Source organism: Pyrus communis, chromosome 16, assembly GCF_041283825.1.
Source record: "Pyrus communis isolate YQ-2024b chromosome 16, ASM4128382v1, whole genome shotgun sequence".
Lineage (NCBI taxonomy): Eukaryota > Viridiplantae > Streptophyta > Magnoliopsida > Rosales > Rosaceae > Pyrus > Pyrus communis.
In genome coordinates this window covers 9102861-9126781 of record NC_142580.1, presented here as the reverse complement: position 1 = coordinate 9126781, position 23921 = coordinate 9102861, and the positions used below count along the sequence as shown (strand labels likewise).

General features: G+C 45.4%; 3 protein-coding genes across 4 annotated transcripts; all 3 read right to left on the bottom strand.

The window, feature by feature from the left end:
* Window positions 1–8854: 8854 nt before the first annotated feature.
* LOC148689927 (uncharacterized) lies at window positions 8855–11781 on the bottom strand. The gene is made up of 6 exons (XM_088687138.1): window positions 11590–11781; window positions 11017–11271; window positions 10629–10932; window positions 10141–10556; window positions 9846–10073; window positions 8855–9496 (listed from the first exon to the last, which is right to left on the bottom strand). Exons 1-6 carry the CDS (start codon window positions 11779–11781, stop codon window positions 8855–8857), a joined length of 2037 nt encoding a protein of 678 aa, XP_088543264.1.
* Window positions 11782–15501: 3720 nt separating this feature from the next.
* Window positions 15502–17035, bottom strand: LOC137731850 (F-box protein At5g49610). The gene has a single exon (XM_068471093.2). The coding sequence runs from the start codon at window positions 16725–16727 to the stop codon at window positions 15648–15650; it is 1080 nt and encodes a 359-aa protein (XP_068327194.1). The 5' UTR covers window positions 16728–17035; the 3' UTR covers window positions 15502–15647.
* Window positions 17036–17694: 659 nt separating this feature from the next.
* LOC137730492 (protein AGENET DOMAIN (AGD)-CONTAINING P1) lies at window positions 17695–22609 on the bottom strand. Of its 2 annotated transcripts, XR_015957572.1 has the most exons (4): window positions 19846–22609; window positions 18603–19088; window positions 18283–18398; window positions 17695–18115 (listed from the first exon to the last, which is right to left on the bottom strand). XR_015957572.1 is itself a non-coding variant. In XM_068469478.2 (3 exons), the coding sequence occupies exons 1-2, from the start codon at window positions 20356–20358 to the stop codon at window positions 18606–18608; spliced, it is 996 nt and encodes a 331-aa protein (XP_068325579.1). In that variant the 5' UTR covers window positions 20359–22609; the 3' UTR covers window positions 18189–18398; window positions 18603–18605. The 2 variants fall into 2 exon arrangements, 1 of the variants encoding a protein (XP_068325579.1); XM_068469478.2 differs by lacking the exon at window positions 17695–18115 and having other exon boundaries at window positions 18189–18398.
* Window positions 22610–23921: the final 1312 nt, after the last annotated feature.

The window sequence follows — 23921 nt, the reverse complement described above, 5'->3', positions numbered from 1 at the left end:
AAAAAATGTGTATATTTAAGGTTAAAATTATTTACTAAACTTGGAACTCTAGCCCCATGTTATGATTAACATGACATATTGTTTGGGCCCAAAATATCTTGGGCAGGCCGAGCAGTCATATGTGCTCGGCCCAAGGTAATAACAGATGCTGTGGGCCGGATAATAAAACCCGGGCCAGCTGGCAGGGTCAACCGAATCCTATCTCAAGAGGTCCAGATAAATAGGAAGGATTGAGGAAATCCTGGTGCGACCAGGATTCTCGACCAGCAAGAAATAAAGCCTCAAAGGGAGGAAGATTCAGAATCCCAGTGGAAGTAGGTTTGTTCGAACCAGAATCGAAATGGGACAAGGACTCCCAATCCAAATCAGAGGAGATTTCAAGGAATGGGGTACTATAAATACACGAGATCATGCAACATTCAGGGGACCTTCAACTCAGCATACAATTGCCCTGCGCAAAACCTCTCAATCACCTTGAGATTTTTCCTTTTCTTTTTCCTGCCGACACACCTTCAGTTTGGATAAACAGCACTGTGGAAGCAACCGGCGAGCACCTTCAGTTTGGATAAACAGCACTGCTGCCGCAGAATCAGCCGACCAAGAAGCATCTTCAGTTTGGATAAACAGCACTGCGTCGAGGTCGACCGATTATCTATCCAAGTCTCAGTCGAGGAAGGTTTTCGAACCTTTGTTGGCAGAGGTCACCTTACTAAGCTTTCCCGGCATAGTTAGGTGTTACGAATTACATTGCTCGGCGTACTGGTCGCCGAGTGGTTTTATGATTGGATACTCACAGGTGAGTTTCAGGGTTCGGCATTCCGACGGCCGAACTACGTTTACCATCAAGACATATATCACGTTCGAGTACCTGTGCCCATACACCTTGGTCTCGATTCGACGTGCTTATACTCTCACGAAGATAATCACAGTGACCGAATCGGGCTCGGACGATTTGTGAACTCCGCAGAATTAGCAGCCTTGTCTTCAGGCTGTAGAACCCAGAGACCGAGAGTGTTCCTTCCTCGGTCGCAATCGCAAGTTAAAGAAGTCAGCAACGCGCTCAAAGCTACATCAACAGATTTTACTCCTCGGCCAGGCTCGGCCGACGAGTTGGCACGCCCCGCATTCGACCGAAGGACGTAGTTAGCTTATTAGTTACTCGGCCTGCGCGCCACGTAGGTTTTGTAATTTTTAGGATCAACATTTTGGCACGCCCAGTGGGACCATTGTGCTAAACCTTCGGAGTTCATGACCATTGAGACACGGTCTACGAAGCAGAAAACAACCATGGGAAAGTCAACAACTGACTTGCCAGTGCAAGGCCTTGGGCAGGATTTGCATTCTACAAAAAATCCGATCATAATTGCGCCGCCCGAGGCCACTAGTATAACACGCCGGGAGAGTGAAGTCTGTCTCGGCGGACAACCTTACAACCCCACAGTCCCGAATCAAACAGCTGGAATGTTCATGGAAGGGATTGTAGAAGATTGTGATGACGATGGTGGAGAAGGTTCCGATCCACCAACTAGGACATTCCTTCGGAGACGACTGGATGAACAATATCGTCAGGTCGAGCAGTCGATTGGTCAAAAGATGAATGATTTGCTAGACGCAATACGTAGTAATAGCGATACACAGACCAGAATGCTTGAACTACTAGTCAGTAAAGCTTTCGAAGATGGCCAGGTCGGCCAACCGCGGCAGCTCCCGACGAATGTGCCCATACCAGCCGAGAGAGGGTCCGCTCGGCCACAACCAGTCCCCTTAGAAAGAAGAGGACCAGGGAATAGAGCCGAGGGACCAAGCCAGGGAGAAGAAGTCGCCTCCATAAACGTGACCGAAGTCCAGAGAATGATTAATTCGGCCCTAAAAAAAGGGCCGAAGTTTCCAAAATTCATTCACCCGTACCCGGCTTATGTGGAAAGGTTTGAATACCCACGAGGATTTAAGATCCCCGATTTCAGCCTCTTCGCCGGGGAATCATCATTATCCTCACTAGAACATGTGGCTCGGTTCACAGCGCAGTGTGGGGACGTCAATAGTGATTTTTACAAACTACGACTGTTTAACTTTTCACTGACAGGCTCAGCTTTCGCCTGGTACATTAATCTTCCACCCAACTCCGTGCAGAGTTGGGAAGAGTTGGTCGAAAAGTTCCATGAACAATTTTATCGGCCAGGGATGGAGATGTCCGTATCCTCCTTGGCCAGGATGGCTCAAGCATCTGATGAATCTCCAATGGAATACCTAACAAGGTTTAAATCGGCCAGGAATTGGTGCCGAGTGCCACTCCCCGAAGTAGAATTCGTCAGGATCGCCCTCAACGGATTAGACGTGGAATACAAAAAGAAGTTTCTGGGGGCAAATATTCGAGATATGTACGAACTTGCTCAACACGTCGAACAATATGAGTATCTGCTCCGAGAAGAGAAGATATCAAAGTCACCATCCCGGGGGACGTTGTATAAGAACCCCACGGTGAGCTATGCATCGGCCGAAAGTGAAGACCCTCAGTACGCTAGCGTGGATGCAGCCGAGATAATAATAGACAAACCCTATGTTTGCAAGGCTTTGGCACAAGTAAATACCAACGACGCCAAAAGACGTTTGACCGCCGAGGAAACGGCTAAGTCATCAAAAGTATACACTTTTGATATCACCAAAGCTGACGCAATTTTCGATCAATTATTGGCAGCAAAAATCATCAAGCTTCGGCCGGGGCATACTATCCCTAAGGCCGATGAATTAAAAGGAAAGATATACTGCAAATATCATAATTCTAATAAGCATGCAACCAATAATTGTGTTGTGTTCCGGGACACAATTCAAAGCTGGATTGAAAAAGGAAAGTTGAAATTTCCGGAAAAGATGGCGGTCGACGTTAATCCTTTCCCTTCAACAACGATTGGTATGGTGGATGCTCACCTTCCCAAAAACAAAGGGAAGGCCGAATATGTCCCGGTGCAGCATATCCGTCGACCAAATGGTCAAACAAGACTAAAGCTTGATATCTTTTCAAATGCACCACCAACGGAACAATCGGCGCAACCCGCCGATGAGCCGATGACAAGGTCAAAATCCGACGGAACTTGTGGATCGAAGGTGTTATGTGACCATTGTAAAACACCAGTGGAGCCTGGAAGGAAGATATCTTCAACACCACCTGCGGCCCCTACAACATCGTCGACAGGGTTAAGTCCACGACATCAAGTGTTTGATCGACTCGGCCCACAAGTACGGCCGAAAGACCAGACCTCGGTCAGGCGGCGTCTGGATTTCGACGCACCTTTCTACAATGAGGATTATTACTCGCGCAATGCTAATAGTTCGGCCTCACCGGCCAATCGCAAAACTTTCAAACCACCAAGGACATCGGATCAACGCTGGTACAGTTACAATTCTCCGACTGGTTTGTATACGGCACTGTCCAAATCCCAAAAACGTCGTCGTCAACGGATAGATTGCATGGCTCGGCGACGAGGAGCGCAGGCCAGCCCGGCCAATCAATGGCAACCAAAACAGGCCGTGGAAGATAGTAGCGAACGGCCAACCCCGACTATCATGACCGAGTTAGCCGAAGGGAAGAAAGTAGCGGAGGCTGATTTCGAAACCACCATTGAGGAGGCTGAGAAACGAATTAAGATCCTTCTCCGGCCTGGGGAAACGAGAGCTCGTCTAGAGTACTTTACAAAAGAGGCCGAAAGGAAACTTTCTCCGTTACCACCGCGCGAGCCGCTTATCAAAATACGGCGCAACTTACACCCTCCGTTCCTCGGTGCATCCATGGAATACATGCGAGAATTTCATAAGAAGTACTCCGCAAATGACTTGTACGGACTCCCCAAGGCATGTCAGGAAGCCCTCGACTTGGCGCTAACTTGCCCTGATGCCGAGCAAATTATCCAGAAAACTTCTGATCCAGCCATTAAAGCTAGGTTTCAACATATCCGGGAGGCTCGGGTCCTTGGTTTTGAGGTCGATCCTTATACAGATATCGACGCCGCCGAATTACCCTTTTCGCTCGAAGACCTTCAGCACTTACGATATCATTTCGAAGTCTTCTCGGCTGTATCGCTCTTCGGCCTCACGGCCGACGAGGAAAAACGGATAGCACGATTGGATACCTATTTAGACACAAGAAACGCCCGTATTGCATATGAAGAACGAGCCCGTGTAACAAAGGACCAACGAAAATCTTCGGCAGTACACATCGCCGAAGGAAATGGCTCACCCGCACTCGATTTGGTTCCCACGTCTCGGATACCGGCTTTTACCGAGGGACTCAAAAGTTTGATCGAAGATTTTCCGACGACTGCTACAGAGGATAGTTCTCCGGAAGACGACGACCATGACCCCATGGGCCCCTCGGTCCTCGAACATATGGAGATCAGTATGGTCCACGTCCTACCGGCTGAATTCCAACCGAGTACCCACCAGTCAAGTTTCTTGGACGGGGACGTAGTTGCCGAGGAAGCAACACAAGTAGACTTCGTCGCAAACGACGACGATAGAGAAAACCAGAGCGGGGATAACCTTAAAGCCGTTTTGGCCGAGCTATTTCCCCGCTCCCCCTCAGTTAATCTCCAACACCTGAAGCCGTTGTACGTCACGGCTCACATCGAAGGATTTCCCATTTCTAAAGTGTTTGTCGACTGTGGAGCCACAGTCAACATTATGCCGATATCCGTCATGAAGGCCTTACGTCGTTCTGCTAATGAACTCATTCCATCAGGAATCACTATGAGCAGCTTTGTTGGTGACAAATCTCAGACCAAAGGGGTGCTCCCGTTGGAAGTTAGCATTGCCGGCCGTCAACACATGACGGCATTCTTTATCATTGATTCCAAGACCGATTATAACGCATTACTTGGCCGCGACTGGATCCACCAAACCAGTTGCATTCCTTCCTCACTATACCAAGTCCTCATCTTTTGGGATGGCAAATCGGTCGTAGTCCACCCAGCCGATAACCAACCATTTGAAACCAACATGATTCAGGCTCGCTATTATGATGATCACGTCGGCTACATCACCCTCCAAGGCCTTAACGAGGATGGGCGGCCGACGAGAATTTCGGTACAAAAAGTGATTGAGGTCGGCGCCGAGACTGTCCAACAGGATTCGGCGAGACTTGGCTTGGCGAACTTGGTCATCAGTGCCGATGATTGAGCACACCACGCAAGAACGGCGTCAGGCCGCGGTTTCATCTACAATGGAACGTCTGCTGGCCCATTGGTACGCCATTACCAAGCAACCACATTCTGGCATCAATTTGATCGAATTTCTGGCCGAAGCAGATAACGGCCCCGTTCTATCGTTCGATAAAGTTCAGGCTGCGCCGGCCGAACTCGAAGACCATCGACCTCAAGTCAAGGACCAGTTAGAGGAAGTTAACGTAGGCACGGCCGAGGATCCTCGAACATTATTTATTAGTGCGTTACTCCCACCGTCCATGAAGGTCGAACTCCGTAAGCTACTCCATGAGTTTAAAGATTGCTTTGCGTGGAGTTATCATGAAATGCCTGGCCTCGACCGAAACCTTGTAGAACATGAGCTACGCATCAAGGAGGGGTGTAAGCCTTTTCGACAACCTCCTCGCCGATTTTCAAACGAAGTACAACTCGGCATTAAGGAAGAATTAGTTCGGCTTCTGAAAGCCGGGTTTATTAGGACCGCTCGGTATGTCGAATGGTTGGCCAATATCGTCCCCGTTTTAAAGAAAAACGGTGCCCTTCGCATTTGCATCGATTTCCGTAATCTAAATCTGGCTACTCCCAAGGATGAATATACGATGCCGATTTCAGATTTATTAATTGATGCCGCAGCTAATCATGAACTGCTATCTTTTATGGACGGTCATGCGGGTTACAACCAGATTTTCATCGCCGAAGCTGACGTCCACAAGACGGCTTTCCGTTGCCCGGGGGCACTTGGTACTTACGAATGGGTAGTCATGCCTTTCGGCCTCAAGAATGCCGGCGCCACATACCAACGAGCCATGAATATGATCTTCCACGACTTAATCGGTACAATCGTCGAAGTTTATATCGATGATGTGGTCGTAAAATCCAAACGTCGTCAAACACACCTGGACGACCTAAGGCAAGCGTTCCTTCGCATGCGCAAAAACAACCTCAAGATGAACCCGGCCAAGTGTGCTTTCGGTGTTTCGGCCGGTAATTTCCTAGGATTTTTGGTACACCATCGTGGCATCGAGGTCGATGAAAATAAAGCCCGCGCCATCATCAGCGCCCCACCTCCGACGACAAAGAAACAGCTCCAGTCGTTACTCGGGCAGATAAATTTCCTCCGGCGTTTCATCGCCAATTCGGCCGGTAAAATGAAGGCATTCTCTACGCTCCTTAAACTGAAGGAGACCGACCGATTTGAATGGCGCGAAGAGCATCAAACTGCGTTTACGCAGATCAAGGTGGCCCTTTCCACTCCACCAGTGCTCGTTCCACCTTGTCGCAACAAACCCCTTAAGTTATACATTTCGGCAGCCGACGAATCCATTGGTTGCCTCCTCGCGCAAGATAATAATGTCGGGCGTGAGCAAGCTATCTTTTACCTTAGCCGAAACCTGAATTCCCCAGAGATTAATTATGCACCTGTCGAAAAACTTTGCTTAGCGCTGTTTTTTGCCGCATCCAAACTTCGGCATTACATGCTCCCCACAGTTACGCAGGTCATCGCCCAAACCGACGTAATTCGTTACATGCTGACTCGGCCTATGGTCAAAGGCCGAATCGGGAAATGGACACTCGCCTTATCCGAGTTCAGCCTTCAGTATGTACCACAAAAGGCCGTCAAGGGACAAGCCCTCGCCGACTTCCTGGCACAACACCCATCCCCTTATGGTTTTGAGGGGGGCGACGTCGACATCGGTTTCGTCACCACACGCGATAACCATTGGACTATGCATTTTGATGGTTCCAGTAGTTCGACCTCGGCCGGGGTCGGTATCGCAATTCAGTCGCCGGACCACTGCCGATGGTATTTTTCTCTCAAGTTAGATTTCAGTTGCACCAATAATCAGGCCGAGTATGAAGCCCTCATTATCGGCCTCCATGTTTTACACGATCTGCGGGCCCCCCGCATTCTCGTCCTTGGTGATTCTGAACTTGTGATTAACCAGCTGAACGGCGTGTTTCGCTGCATGAGTTGTACTTTAGCTCCCTATCACATGGTCGCCACCTACCTGGCCGAGTCATTCGAACGAATCACATTTGAACACATTTCACGTATTCACAATACTGACGCCGACGAACTCGCCCAGATCGCCTCCGGAGCACAACTCATGGGGGGCAAACTAGGTCGAATTGTGGGAATTGCGACCACGGGTCAACGATCGTACCCCGCCTTGATCAATCAGCAAACTCTCCAACGCGCGCACGTAATACGTACAAGGGTAATGTCGCTCCCATCCCTACTAGAACGAGGAGATCCCATGGAAGTATGTGCCGTCGAAGTAGAACCAGATGATTGGAGAAAGACGATGTTACGGTACCTCGATAACCCCAATGGGAAACACGACCGAAGAACGAAGGTGCTCGCCACGAATTATGTGTCGTATCAAAATGAATTATATCGCAAGGGCGAGGATGGTTTACTACTATTGTGCCTCGGCCCACACGAGGCTGCCCAAGTAATGGCCGAGGTACATGAAGGAATTTGCGGAGCACACCAATCTGGACGAAAGATGCGCTGGTTGCTCCGACGACACGGTTATTTTTGGCCCAATATATTAAAGGATTGCATCGAATATGCACGGAGATGCGTATCATGCCAAATTCATGGACCCGTGCAAAGAGCCCCGGCCGTATTGCTACACTCGGTTACTAAACCATGGCCGTTCAGGGGTTGGGCAATGGATGTAATTGGCAAAATCACGCCGTCATCAGGGGCAGCGAAGCACGCATGGATAATTGTAGCAACCGACTATTTCACTAAGTGGGTCGAGGCAAGGTCATACGCCGAATTAACTGCTAAAGAGGTATGCAACTTCGTAGAGGAGAATATTGTGACCAGATTCGGCGTGCCAGAAACAATCATAACTGATAATGGCACTATATTCACGGCCGATAGATTTAGGGAATACGCGGCAAGTTTGAATATCCGACTCGAGCAATCTACGCCGTACTACCCACAGGCAAACGGACAGGCCGAGGCAAGCAACAAAGTGTTGATCGGCATCCTTGAAAAAATGGTAAAAGAGAAACCTGGTTTGTGGCATTTAAAGTTATATGAAGCATTATGGGCATACCGAACTTCACCCCGGTCGGCCACTGGAACCACTCCTTATGCGTTAACTTATGGACACGATGCTATGTTACCGGTCGAGTTGAGTATAAGCTCGTTGCGAGTAATCAAGCAGAATGATTTGTACAGTATTGAATACAGTCAAGCGATGCGACAAGAGTTGGAAGACTTAGAAGAAAGTCGAATCGACGCAGGTAACTTGTTGATTGCGCAAAAGAAAATTGCCGAACGAGCATATAACCAGCGTGTAAGACAAAAAACGTTCGGCGAAGGAGAATTGGTTTGGCAAATTGTGTTGCCTATTGGAATCAAAGACCCCAGGTTTGGTAAGTGGTCGCCAAATTGGGAAGGGCCATTCATCGTTCACAAAGTCCTCGGCAAGGGGGCATATCATTTACAAGATCGGACGGGTTCAGTTCACAAATTGCCGATTAATGGAAAGTTTTTAAAGAAGTACTACCCAATTACATGGGAAATGCAAGAGTAAGTCCATTATACTGACAGCAAAACGACCATTGTATTAATGGCAAAATAACCATTGTATTGATAACAAAAGATTCATTACAAGAGAACAAATACAATGATTAAATTCCTAAGGGGTCGAAGGGAGGAAGGTCTCAAGGGCAGCTTTTAGCTCCAGCCACTTGGCTTCGCTCAAAATTATCTCAGCCTGCCGGGTCTTCTTGTTGCATTGCAGTTGCTGGATACGCCGTGCACCGGCAGCGAAGGCCGTTAGCCGAGTCTTGTTGGCCTCAAAGTCCTTCTCAAGCTCAGAGGCAGCGGCCGACCTTTGCCGTTGAAGGTCAGAAATCTGACGTTGGAGGTCAGAGATCTGGCGATCGAACTCGGACAGCTTGGCTTTCTTCGCCTTGAGTGCCTCCATCTCCACTCGGCCGGCCTCATGCGCGACCTTGGCCACCTTCAAGTCGTCCTCGGCCTGCAAGGCTCGCTCGAAGACAAGAAAGTGTTGCCGAGTTCGCTCCAAGAGGTCGGTAAGGAAAGAGATACCCTCCGGGCTCAGATGACCACCGCTGGCGAGGTCATTGAGACACTCTCCAACAGAGTCGAGGCCTTTGCACCGGAGAGCTTGAGAAGCAGTCAGAGACAAGACTTCGTGCAGCTTCACGAAGACTTCGGCGGGCGTGGCTCCCACCGATTCGGCCGGAGCAGCAGAAGAGCCGGCCTCACCGGTCGTGCTCTGGAGTAGAGCGTCAAGCTCCATTTCCCAGGACGGCTGCACATAAGAGGAAAATTTGGTGAAGAACAGTAAAGACGTGATGTAGTGCATAAAGGAAAAAGGAGAATGTTTGAGACCTGCCGAGAAGAGACTTCGGCCATGCCCTCTGGGTCATTGCTCGAACCCAGGGAACTTAATGGCCGAGCCCAGTGCCTCAGACCGCTACGCAATTCACGCGGCCGATGGAGGTCATCTACATTTGATGGCCACGATGGCGGCCAGGAAATATAAACAACGCACCTCGGCGCATAAAATTGCCGGTGAAATGAATGTTCGGGCACCTGACATGTAATGGTCTTAAAAACATGTATCAAAAGAGAATCAACACAAAAGAAGAAAGACTTACAAAGGCCGAAGAGACTTCCTGCGGAGGAATGGGGAGATCTGCATCCTGCGGATGAATCGGCGACTCGGCCGTGGCCTCAGGGTCGACCATGGGTCTCTTGCCACGATCCGCCACTGGAGGAGTCGGTCGAGTGGCCGCCTCCACAACCGGAGAAGGACAGACGGGAGGAGAACTGACTGGTCGGCGACGGCGTTCCAGGGGGACCTCTTCGCTCTCGCTCTCGACATCCTGGACAAAAAGAGATTATTTTACGACCAAGAAACCTGAAGGAACAAGAATAGAAGCAGAATTATACCTCCAAAACGACCGTTGGAGTCGGGGGTGTTTCGGCAGGAGCAGCCGATTTCCCCATTTTGGGCGCCACGACCGGCTCTGAAGTATGAGCAGACGCGGGTGCGACGATTGGGTCGGCCTGAGAGACGGCTGGAGGATTCGAGGTTGGAGGTGCCTGGGCAGCCGGCACAGATGGAGAGCCGGCAGGAGCGGGCGTCCCAGTAGTGTCACTGGGGACGACATGAATCTCCCGGTCGCCTTTCTTCGCCAATTTCTTGACGCGCTTAGAAGGACGAGGGGCCTCTTCCGCCGGCTCGGCCCCTTGGTGGGGGCGTTTGGCAGGGATCGACCGCTCGGTGACAAGGGTCCTCTTCATAGGCGCTTTCTTCGCCTTTGCCACCGCGGCGACCACCTCCACCGTCCTCGGCACGCGAACCCCTGAAAAGCGAAGTAATTAGCAACGAGGATCAAGTTGTAAAACAAAGGAGGAAAGAAGAACGAAAAGACTACCTTGGGTCGACTCCTTAGGCTGTGTCGAGGATGTTGACCTAGGGCGGTCGCCGAAGATCTTCATCGCCAGCTCTTCGGCCGGGGCGCCGAAGAAGTTGCCGGTGTACTCCTCCCACCAGTCCCCGAAGGTATCAATTCCCAGAGATTCAGGGACCGCCGACCGAATCCTGAATTTCCTGCACTTCTCTTGGAACTCCTGGTCGGACGTCTTGCACTCCCTCTCAAAGGAACCGGTAAGACGCCCCCGACTTAGGAGTGACCGAGAAGCGAGCAGGGGGACGGGGCTGCCTTGAATATAGCCGAGCTGCCGGGCGACAAAATGGGGGTGGTAGACCTCCCAGCCAGCTCGGCGGGCATCGCAACCCAGTGGAAGGTCGCGAGCCAAAACAAACGACCCCCAGCGCTGACGAATGTCCGCATCCTCGGACGCGGCCCACGCGGCCGTAGTAAGCTTGAGCGAGGAAGGGTACTCCTGGCGCCGGCACACCAGGAACTCGTCATCCGAGAGGACATCTAGGCCGAGGAAGTGTTTGAAAACCTCGTCGGCCCGGTGAGGTGGTGCCGGTCGAGATGCCAGTTGAAGACCGAGGGCGGCCGTTCGCTGGAAGGCAGGGACCTCCGGTCGAAGAGTAGAGAAGTAAACCTGCAACCAGAGTTGGAACACCCAGAGGGGTCCATTCTGATGCGGGTCGATCTTGCCAATGGTCGCCTCGGCCAGGCAACGGTAGAGATTGGCGAGTATGGCTGGACTGAGCGCCAGCAAGCGACCATTAGCCAGTGCCTGGGCCACCGGTATGTTCTCCACCAGGCATTTGTTCGACCGAGTACAACAAATGAATTTGTTGTACCAGTAGAAGAGGAAGGCCTCGTGCTCTCCCTTCCTAAGGCTTTCCTCGCCTCGGCCGGCGAAATGAAGAATGAGAGTGTTATAGTTGAAGAAGTTCTTGTGGAGCTTTTGAACTTCTTCCCTTGAGGGCTCCCGATCACCCCGGCTTAGCGTCTCGACAGCCCTTTCGTCGAATAGTGCCTTCAGGTCGAGAGGAGAAGGGTATCCGGAAAGGGCGGCCTCAATAGGAAGGCCGATCGAGGAAGTCCCAAGGATGGCCGAGACGTCGAGGATGGTGGGGCCGAGAGGGCCGAAAGGCAGGACCATGGTGTTGGTGGCCGAACACCATAAACTCAGGGCCGCCATGAGCAGCTCCTTATCCATGGCAATCTCCATGGTTGACAGAATAATGGCATCGTAGATGCAGAGAGCCTTCCACTCCTTGGAGAAGAAGGAGCTCATTCGGTCGACCCAGGCGGCCCAGGCCGTGGTGGTCGAGGGCCAAGCTCCTTGAGGACGAGCCAAGCACCATTTCGACCAGTCAAACCCTTGAAGAAGGGGGGTTAGACATTGCTCCTTGAGCAAGTTGGTGACAGACGACGGCACTGCGTCTTTGAAGAGGGGACCCAGAATCTGGTGGGTGGTGGCCATATCCTCTTGAAATCGCAGCGTCTTGACGACACTGCGATCGATGAATGACTTGCACTTATTGATCTCATCGGAAAGCTTCGAAATAAAGGAGGCCATTTGCAGAAGGAAGAACTAAAAAATTGCAGAAGGTCTGGAAGGTTTGATTTGAGCAAACAAAGATGAGAAATTAGAGATTCTGGAGTTTCTGAGGGCGTAAGAGGCGAATGGCAGAAATGTGGGTATTTATAGGCTTTTCAGAATGAATATCAAACGTCTGGAATTCAAAAGCGCTGGTTCAGATTGGGGGGAAATGTAACCGGGAAAGTGTGCAATCATTTCGGATATTTTGGGAACCTGCGAAAATGGGATCGAGGAGTCGAAAATCCAGGACGCACGATGGCGTGTGGCGACAGGTTCAATGCATTTAATAAGGATGAGACGGTTCAATTAGTTCACGGTTTCGAGGCCCATGAGTGAAGCTTTTAAGAACGGCGGAGAATCGACACGTGGCCACGCGTTGGGGGCGACGAGGAAAGTGCAATCATGTCTCATAAATATGCAGGAATAATGATCATTAAGGGAGTAAAGTTCAAAAAAGCAATAAATGTCTTCGCTTCTTCAAGGTCGAGGCCCGACCAAGAGGTGACAGTCGGCGACCTCAGAAGCGAGGGGGCAATGTTTGGGCCCAAAATATCTTGGGCAGGCCGAGCAGTCATATGTGCTCGGCCCAAGGTAATAACAGATGCTGTGGGCCGGATAATAAAACCCGGGCCAGCTGGCAGGGTCAGCCGAATCCTATCTCAAGAGGTCCAGATAAATAGGAAGGATTGAGGAAATCCTGGTGCGACCAGGATTCTCGACCAGCAAGAAATAAAGCCTCAAAGGGAGGAAGATTCAGAATCCCAGCGGGAGTAGGTTTGTTCGAACCAGAATCGAAATGGGACAAGGACTCCCAATCCAAATCAGAGGAGATTTCAAGGAATGGGGTACTATAAATACACGAGATCATGCAACATTCAGGGGACCTTCAACTCAGCATACAATTGCCCTGCGCAAAACCTCTCAATCACCTTGAGATTTTTCCTTTTCTTTTTCCTGCCGACACACCTTCAGTTTGGATAAACAGCACTGTGGAAGCAACCGGCGAGCACCTTCAGTTTGGATAAACAGCACTGCTGCCGCAGAATCAGCCGACCAAGAAGCATCTTCAATTTGGATAAACAGCACTGCGTCGAGGTCGACCGATTATCTATCCAAGTCTCAGTCGAGGAAGGTTTTCGAACCTTTGTTGGCAGAGGTCACCTTACTAAGCTTTCCCGGCATAGTTAGGTGTTACGAATTACATTGCTCGGCGTACTGGTCGCCGAGTGGTTTTATGATTGGATACTCACAGGTGAGTTTCAGGGTTCGGCATTCCGACGGCCGAACTACGTTTACCATCAAGACATATATCACGTTCGAGTACCTGTGCCCATACACCTTGGTCTCGATTCGACGTGCTTATACTCTCACGAAGATAATCACAGTGACCGAATCGGGCTCGGACGATTTGTGAACTCCGCAGAATTAGCAGCCTTGTCTTCAGGCTGTAGAACCCAGAGACCGAGAGTGTTCCTTCCTCGGTCGCAATCGCAAGTTAAAGAAGTCAGCAACGCGCTCAAAGCTACATCAACAGATTTTACTCCTCGGCCAGGCTCGGCCGACGAGTTGGCACGCCCCGCATTCGACCGAAGGACGTAGTTAGCTTATTAGTTACTCGGCCTGCGCGCCACGTAGGTTTTGTAATTTTTAGGATCAACACATATATATATATATATATATATATATATTTGCTAGGTATACATTTGCATGATAATTATTTATTATAATTATTTATTTGTTACTTATTTTTATTATTTACTAAACTTGAAGCCTTCTTACTTATTTTCATTATATTTGTTACTTATATATATATATATATATGTATATATTTGCTAGTTACTTATTTTCATTATAATTATTTATTTGTATTATTTTGTATTATTTAATAATACTTCGGATAATGACACGTGGCGCAACGAGAACGATTAAAAATCTTATCCGATATTACAATTAAAATTATTTTGTATTAATTTTATAAATAAAAAAAATACTAATATTTTATTGCCTATTGCCAGGGCTATTGAAGTGTAACGGTGGAGATGCAAATTCTATTGCCAGGGCTACTTACTGTTCATTAAGGGCAATTACTGTTCATTAGGTGGATTGAATAGTGTATTGCCAGGGGGAGGGCTCCAACGCTGGAGTTGCTCTTAATGGGTTTTGGTTTTGGGAGGAAGGAATAATGGGCTGGGTGGGTTGCAGGGATGTGTTGCAATTTTTTATTTTATTTTATTTTTGGAAGATTAAGGTTTTAAAAAAAAATATTTTTTAAATATTTTTTTTTTGCCACGTGAAATACATCTGGCAGCCACATCAGCACTTAACGGATCAATGGATGGAAAATGTAACGAATGTATTATTTTGAAATAAAACAGTACTTGAGGTATGAAAGTGAAATGTTTTGAAGATGTTGTAAGGAATTGAAATAGACCCCAAACTTAAGGTATGAAAGTGTAATTTACCCAAAATTTTAAAATGCGTTTGAGTCATTGAAGTGTTTCTTGTGATATGCCTCTTGAAAACTTCAACATGGTTATTATGAGAGCCCTTCGAGTAGATTCTCTTATGAGTAAAAGTGCTTTCTGGAAAAGCAATTTCAAGCAAGTCTAAAAATAAATCATTTTTGTTTTGTGCATTATGCTTTAGCACTTTCACGAGAATATTCCCAATTGTATGCAAGTTTCTCCCATAAAGAGGAGATATACAATTGTGTATCCTTAAGTTTGTGAACTGATAGATTGTTTTGGAACAACGGTAGTAGCGACCAGCCAAAGCAGTAACATGAGCTGCCAGCACTAATGCAACAAATTCGTGCTCCCCACAACTTAGAGGTCGCAAATCCACTCATTGGTTGTTAATGGATACTCGTTAAGACCTTTTTAATTTGATATCACCATAATATAAATGTGAGATTGGTAGCTGTGATAATATTGTAACGTGAAAAAAGCAAAGGTAAGTGATTTTCAGATACTCATTTCCTTCCCCTTCGCAAATCAACTCATTGGTTGTTAGTGGATACTCGTTAAGACCTTTTTAATTTGATATCACCATAATATAAATGTGAGATTGGTAGCTGTGATAATATTGTAACGTGAAAAAAGCAAAGGTAAGTGATTTTCAGATACTCATTTCCTTCCCCTTCGCACCGCTGTTTATTTCTAGCCCTCGAATTAAAGCAATCATATGAGAACCAATGCATAGAAATAAACAAGAACAAGAGTGCATATGAGCAAGAGCTCCCATACTCAAATTGATGAAAACAAGTAGAAGATAATATGCCACGACCAAAAGCATAGGATTATTTATACTGCATAAGTCAAATGTTGATAGCTGTTGACAAAACCCAATCGGCCAAACATATACAGATAATTAACATAGGAAATCTATGTACAGAACAAGTGCATGACATGTAGTTTCACATCTTACTGACAAGACAAAATCGTGCTCCGAAATGCATGTGCCGAGTACCACAACGGGAGTGTAGAGCTGTTCTTCACAGAGTACATCTCTTTCCACACACGAGTCTTGCGATAAAATACCAGTATCTGCTTGTGGGTTGCCAAGAAAACGCATTCACCAGTCTGACATATGGGGAAGATGCCCGGCACAAGTCCTTTGATACATCGAAGACTCACCGTATCCACCAAATGCCACTCCTCTCTCCCGTAACCTTTCAACACCCAAATTTTCATCCAAGCATCTGAAATCTGGATCACCGACAGGCAACCATCTGACTCCAACAAGTAAAACCTATTTCCGGACACACAAGTCACTTGTTCCGGCAATGACATCTTCCTCCAAACATCAAACTCCAAATCAAGCGCGAGAATACAGGAACTACCAGTCAACCAATGAAGTGCACCATTAACAAACACGACTTGGCTCTTATTCATATGGGTGAACTGATCATCCTGAAACGAAACAAACTTCCTCCATTTGCCCGACTCAGAATCAAATATCATACATAAAAAAGTTCCATTCGGCCTATGACCAAAAGTCCGATGGTAGCCCGCTAAAACAACATTAAACTTCTGAGTGGACAAATTGCAAGCCAATCCCACCAGGGTTGCCTCACCATCAGGGTAAAATCGGGTCACATGGCGCTCCCTACTCTTCGGAAGCAACCTGAACTCCCGAGTAATGGGATTACAAACATAGTAAACACCCTTATCAGGAATGCTAGAGCAACACAACAAGCCATTACAGGATGCTCTGACCTTAACCCTATCCCTCAAGAAATCTAATGAAAATTCGGAAACACCCCTCCGATTATCCACGACAATCAAATCGGATTTCGATCCCGACGAATCCGAAACCTCAACCAATAACGTAGGGTTCTTAGCAGACGTTTCATTGTACAATTGAATGAAATACTTATCGGAAACCAATCTGTACCAAAGTTTACAAACAGTTTTGCTCCTGAACAGCGACTTAATGGGTAGTTTTGAGAGGATTTGGAGGACGACTTCGTCCGGGAAAAAACCACATCTTTGGGGTTTCATGATCAAATTCCAATAATATGAACAGAATTCAAATTACCCAGATGATTAAATTACGAAAAGGGTATGGAAATCGCTTACCGGGTGAAAAATTCGAGATGGTGTTTGATCGAATGCAGTCCGATGCATCGAGATGAAGTGGGATCTCACTTCTGAGAAGAGTTCGCCATTTTTTACTTTCACAGAGGAGTTATGAGCAAACGAATTGTAAACGTTGATAAAAGGTTGGATCTTTGATCCATAATTTGGGGGACAAAAAGGGGATTGGAATTAAATTAGGGATTTTGATTTTTGAGAATCGAGAAATCGAGAGTTGGAAGCAAACTGTAAGGTGGTTGATAGAATTTGATCAGATTGATGGGCTTTGTGGGCTCTAATCAAGTTGGTTAATCGCAATGGGCCACAGATGACGAGGAGGTTATCCAAGAAATGTTTTGCGCCAACAGGCTGAACCCAAGTGGTCCACATATACCCCTTTTACCTTCCACCCACATTTCTCAAATTTCGGCCGACGAATTAGATGAGTTGAAAAAAATCAAAAGACATAATTAGTAATAGGTGTATGAGAGGTTAAAAGAGGTGCGTAGATATTATTACCCTTATTACATTATTATTTATTTTAAATTCTAAAATACATTGAGAGATTCACAATGGAGATAGTGAGCGTGAAAACCCAAATCTTATTTTCTTCAATCATGAGACATGATGAGAATTGTTCCTCATGTTTGCAGGTACCTATTGCCAAACAAAGAAATGGCCAAAATTGCTTAACCATTTCGTTTTTAGTTTTCAGTTTGTATTCACTTTTTTGAAATATGAAAATTGGAATCTTGTTTGACAACAAAAGGTTGAAAACAAAATGGTTATCAAACGATCCTTAATAAACCACATGTCGATCTCATACAGATATTAGGAAAACATTTACAGACAGAACAAGTGACAATTTTTTAACTAAAAATAGGGCTAGAGACATTAAAAGGACAATAACCCGTATACAACCACAGTTTAGTGCGTCCGTATTGTCTGTTTAGTGGTCCTCTAGTTCAATTTTTGATTTATAACGTGTTCTATATGCGCATATGTCCCTGACATTGTAGTAGCAGAAAATAACTTCGGTACTATCGTGGGATTACAAGCAATCAGACATTCCTAACAATCCTTGTATGTGTTGCAGAGGAATGACAAGGTCATATGATCGAAGAAGACTCTATCTATTATCTGAGTTTCCGAAAATCTTGTCATTAGCTATAAATCCAAAGATGTCGGAAGTGTCAAAGAACCCTGGCAAATGGTAAATTTCATCACTATTTACTTTTACCTTTGTGACCCTGCTGAACATTGGCATAGTTTTCTGCATCTTCAGCTCTGCATCCCAATTCACCTGAATTTTCCTGCATTTTATCATTCAAGACACTCAGTGCATGTTCCGGCAACCAAACAATGAAATTCATGAGCACGATCGAGGACCGTTAAATTTGATAAATTTATGGATTAAGGCACTCTCCAGAACATTTTAATACAACAGTTGTTAGTAGACGAGCTAAATCTATTTTTATACATTAACAATCGAAGAAGCGCTACGAAGTACATAGTCGATAAGTCTCCTTTGCTTCTTTCTTTTTCCTATTTCCTTATGTCAGCAAACTCTTCGTGATCATGTCCGTTTTAGGTCACCTGTACAACAAAAATAAGGAATCTAATTAGAGATCCTCAATTGTAGAGTTTCTTAATTTAAATCTATTTTTCAGCGAGAACAAGCTTCCAATAAGTAATGCTTTCTCATTTCTTGCCATCCAAGCAAAAACAGAAAGCAAAAGTGCAAAGACATTGCAAAAGGTTTTGATATGTACAGTAAATAAAAGCTTTTGGAAGTCATACCAATTAAGCAGGGATCCATTGTCCGTTAATCCAGTCCTGTCGAGGCCTCAAATTGGAATGTTCAAACATTAATTCTTCGTTGGTGGAGCTGAAATAGACAACATACATTAAGCCGCCAAGAACTTTGGAAACGGTGCCCTCCCACCATCCCTCATTGTACCAAGCATCGACTTTCTGGAGCACTTTGAAATGAGCAACCGATGGAAGTGCAGGAGGACAAGGTCTAATATAACTTGCCCATGTTTCTTCTCTCAAGGGATCCTTTGTTCCGTCATCCGTTACCAGGTACAGGTATTCCACCAGGTACTTGTTATTTCCTACATGATCAATTATTTTCGCAGTGTACCAAGCATCCTTGTAGCCTTCCTCGTCGCTGCTGACCTCCACCACAGTCCCGTTTTCAAAGCTTGCTCCCAATGGTTTCTTGCCGCACTTAAATTTCAATACTAACTTTCTAGATTTCACCACCATCCCAGACGAACTATTCTGCAATTCAAGTTTTCAAAACCTGAGTACACATTCAAAACCGAGAAAGCTGTACATTGTACAAGAACAATTACCCAGAAACGCATAACTAGAAAATGTATTCATGGAAGACATTAGCAACCACTGAATCACCAGAACATCAAAAACAGAAAGCAAACACCATAAATCGCTTACACAAAGCTGCACCAAACGAAAGATTAATATATAATTATATATACATAATCACTTTTTACAAAGCAAACCATAAAATAATGACTTACGATTGAAAATTAATATTCTAATTTGATGTCAACCACTTGCACCAAGAATCTACCTTGAACAATTGCATACTATAATATAGTACAGAATTTGGTTTAAGTCGATAAATAATTTCGTATTTTGGCCTAAGTCAATGGATACATCCTCTTCAACTAAGATTAAAGCCACTTGGCTACCTCTCGCTGAAAGCACAAAATGTTGATTTGACTTAATCGCAATATCGAAAACATGTTTTGACCTCGAAGGAAACATAACTTTTGTCATAAATTTCACAGGCGATTCTTTTTCCTATTGAAACCATGGAGAAATAATAATCTTACTATAGCATATATGTTTGGTGATTGTGAACATTTCTACCTACTATCCCAAAAAATGTCACAATCATATCAAACAAAATTAAACCCATTGCAAATAAATTCATACAGAAAATAATCAAAAAATAATACCCATTAATTTAAAAAAATTATATATAAAAAAAAAAAAAATCAAAGAAAAAGACCTCTTCTTGAAAAGGAGGGACCCAAGAGCCATCATCCCAGTCTCTGTGAATCCTCAAATCACACTGCTCGCACTCAAATTCCTCACCCCGCAGCGCAACTAAGTACTTGGAGTTCTCCAGAATGTCCGTCACAGTCCCGCGAGACCACCCATTTTCTCTGTAGGCGTCGACGTCGTCGCCCACCTTGAAGAACTGGTAGAGCTCCCTCGGCGGTGCGGGCCTCACATTGCCTAATTCGACTATCTCCTGGAGGAGTCTGGGGCTGACGGCGTTGGGGGTCGTCAGGGTTTGGTACTGGACTAAAATGTGGGCCTTGTCCTTGACCACGGAGCGGCGCACCGTCGCGGGGTAGTACGGCCCGGTGGAACCGCGGGAGGGCTTCGTGACGACCTCGACTTCGTCGCCCTTGCTGAAATGGGTCTGCGACATTTGGGAATCGGAAACCCTAGCAGCCGGGAGAAGGGAGTAGAGCGGTGGAGTGACGGAGCGGTAGAGTGGTGGAGTGGCGATCATAAATACATGGCGGGAGGGTGCTGGTGGTGGTAAATGCAGTGCAGAGTCGAACCAATAGGATCGTCGAATCCGAGGGAAGGTGGATCGTTAGCGGTCGCCAAAACGATGTCGTTTCGTAATGTGACAGCCTTTCGTCGTTCTTTTCCAAATAATTCTTTACTCATTTGATACTTAATACTACGGTCTGATGGTATTCATCTTCACTTAAAAGTGAGATGTCTTAAATTTAAATCTTGTGGATAGCGAATTTGATACCAATTTACCCTGCCTATGGTGTCGCCTTGCCGAACTCCTCCTCTCCTTAGTGTAAAAATATTGATGTACTAAAAAAAAAAAAACAATGACGAAGTCAAAATTTACAACGACGAAGTCAAAAAATAGCTCTAAGAAATTGATAGTAATTTTATTTATAATTGTCCATGATATGTTCTAATATTTTAGAAACGCTTATCAAAACATATTTTTCAATGCATACAATATGAAAATTGATGGCTTCGAGGTTGAAACAATTGTTTATGTAAATAAGCTCTTCGAACTTGATCTCTAATATTTAGATCATATTTTGATATCCAAAGGCGAAGTCTAGGATCTCTAGGAAGATTTGCTAGTATACTTTCTATGTTACCTTTAGTTAAACTTTGAATATTCATTGTAGAGAATCAAAGAGTATCTTATGTTGATTTTCTCTTAAAGTACCACTCCATAATTGTTTTAAATAATACTAAGAAAAAGAGTAACATAACACAAGTCATAACACAAGTTCGATCAAATTAGACCATTGACTCAACCAAAACTAAAAGCAATTAAAAAAGAACCTAAATCGACACTTCAATCTTCAGCTCGTTATCATATTTATATAAATCCAAATATTCAAGCCATCTAGATCGAATGATCAGAAACCATATAAAGCCACCTTCCGGTTACTACATATAAATTCAATTGAAAAGTTCCAGTAAAAAGGCCGACTAAATTAACCAGCAGAATTGAGTGAAACCCTAGAAACCCAAATAAATTTAAGATGAAAAAATTGTGGACAAAAGACTATTTAATACCATCATGTTTGGTGGTTTTTAACATTTAGTACATCAAGTTTTTTTCGTCTCAGAGTCATACTAAAGTGTTAATTTTGGGACAGTTTCATACATCCATTTGTCTGGCTGTTAAGTCTTCCGTTAACTGATGATGTGGTGCCTATGTGGACAATGATTGGACGCCACATATCATTTAGGAATTCACGTGGAAATTAAAAATTAAAAAAAATAAAAAATTATCCCCTTTCTAACCCTAAGTATCAGGCCCTAAATATCATCAGGACTCTCCACCTCCTGCGACCGCCGCCCGGAAGAGCATTTCACAGGCTTTTGCCCTTCACGCCTCTGCAAACGCCTTGCCGTGTTGGAGCCTTCAACAAACACTTCTTCCTCGTCCACTTCTCGAAAGCCCCCTGCTTCCTCCATCGTTGCGGCCGCTCTTAGGGCCATTTTCAAGCCCCCCATTGCCGGTGGTGGGGCATTCTCTTCCAATAAAAACCGACCCACCTCATTTTTCCCGGAGCTCTAAAAAACCAAGTTTTTCTTAGCCTCTAAAAACGGGGCTTCTCCAGCGTGTTTGAGCCGCATAGGAAGTCTTGCAACATTAGGGTTCGGAACACTCTCTGGACACTCTTTCACCAGGATGACCGACGAAATCCTAACAAGAAGGAAGCACTGTCTACTGACGCAGGTTGAAACCTATGAAAGATCGTATAGATCTTGATTCATAGACGAAGAAGCGAGACCTGAAGGAGATTGCGGGCAGCTTCTGGTCAGCATCTTTGATTTTCAACAAAAAAAATGGAGGCAAAAGCAGAAGCTGGAGAAGCCAATCGAGAGACAATTCAGAGAAACCCAGTCGGACATCGCCGATTACGGCTTCGACCGGCGCTCATGCGACACGGATCCAAGGTTTTCGCTTGACGCGGGTCGGATGTCGCTCAACGCAGGTCGGATGTCATTCGACGACCCGAGATACTCCTTTGACGAGCCTCGGACCTCGTGGAACAGGTACCTCATTGGAATGTCGTGGGGGTAAGGAACAGCCCATAAAAGAAAAGAAAAATATTTAGGGGCCTGATAGCTAGGGCGTGGCGTGCGAGCGATGGTTTTGGACGGTGCCGTTGGGGAAGGGGTGGGGTGAGGGAATGATGGATGTGCAGAGGTTGGGTGGGTGCAAAGGAGGGAAGGGAGGGAGAAGGGAAGGAGGGTCGGGGGTTTGAGGATGAAGACAACATTTTTGTTTTTGTAATTTTTTAAACTTTTTAAACTTTTTTAATGTTTAATTTTTTTTATTTTTAATTTCCACATGGACCTCTAAATGATATGTGGCACCCAGTCATTGTCCACATGGGCGCCACATCACAATTAACGGCAGATTTAACAGTTTGACTAACGAATGTATAAGACTGTCCCAAAATTTACACTTTAGGTATGACTCTGGGACGAAAAAAACTTGATGTACTAAATGTTGAAAACTACAAAACTTCAGAATAGTAAACAGAGTTTAACCCAAAATTGTCGATGATTGAGAATTGGAGATTCCGTGATATTAGAAACCAAATACGGTGGGTGTGTTTAATCGAACTTTAACAAATTGAGATTGAAGATATGGAGTTTGTCATGGAGGTGGAGGAGTCGCAGAGTCTGGCATGGAGAAGTCCTTGTGCGCGTTTGACAAAGTCTTCAACGAGTTTGAGAAGTTAGTGTGCTCAACTTATTTTTTAATTGAAATATAACAAAACGACGTAGTTTAGTTTGTGCTATTAAAAAATATTGATTAAGGTCCTTGTTTCATCTACTTTATAGTTGGTATATAGGGGTTAAAAAAAATTGAAAGGGAAGATTTAGAGGCTTATTGGGGTCAGTAACTACCAATGCCTCCACTGCTCACTAAGCTTTTTTATTTAAAAAATAAATAAAAAATTTGAAGGAGAAGCCCTAGAGCAGCTAAAATTAACAAAATTCCAAATTTACATCACTCTTGCCTCACTAGGCAAGGCAAGAGCGATCTCAAACGAGCAAAAATATCATAAAAATGACTCACATAAGCCAAAACATCAACTACAAAGTTAGCTAATGAACTGAGATAAACTGAAAGTTATATGCCAACTTTTGCACATTATGGATAACGGTAAGAAGGTGTCAAGGGGATGAAGATCCACTGTTAATAGCATCGACCAGAATGTTAGAGTCTCCTTCCATCTCCACATGCCAAAATCCCTTGGATAATGCCGATTGAAGTCCATCGACACCGATCACTCCATTAGAGTCCCTAACTACAAACGTACAAGCAGCACCACCTGAGCTAATGACCTCTGTGCACTTCTATTTATTATAAATTAAAGGGATTTGTAGAAGAAAGAAACTAGCAATGGGCTTTTAGTTCTGTTGGTTAAAAGTATTGCTCTTAATTTGAACTTGAGATCCTGAGTTTAATTATGACTCTATGTTATCACTTGTATCGAAAAAACATATATAATGTAGAAGAAAAAAAAATGAAAGTGTGATAACCATTATATTGGTAAAGAA

Bases quoted from the DNA above. Each gene is read 5' to 3' on its own strand.
- LOC148689927 (XM_088687138.1), bottom strand. From the start codon at position 11,781: ATGGTCCTGCCTTTCGGCCCTCTCGGCCCCACCATCCTCGACGTCTCG. The intron at 10,933-11,016 runs GTTTTGGCTCGC...GTCGCCCGGCAG, and splicing joins GTCAGCGCTGGGGGTCGTTT to CTCGGCTATATTCAAGGCAG. The intron at 10,074-10,140 runs GTATAATTCTGC...CTTTTTGTCCAG, and splicing joins CTCCAACGGTCGTTTTGGAG to GATGTCGAGAGCGAGAGCGA.
- LOC137731850 (XM_068471093.2), bottom strand. From the start codon at position 16,727: ATGAAACCCCAAAGATGTGGTTTTTTCCCGGACGAAGTCGTCCTCCAA.
- LOC137730492 (XM_068469478.2), bottom strand. From the start codon at position 20,358: ATGATCGCCACTCCACCACTCTACCGCTCCGTCACTCCACCGCTCTAC. The intron at 19,089-19,845 runs GTCTTTTTCTTT...CTTGAATTGCAG, and splicing joins TCCCTCCTTTTCAAGAAGAG to AATAGTTCGTCTGGGATGGT.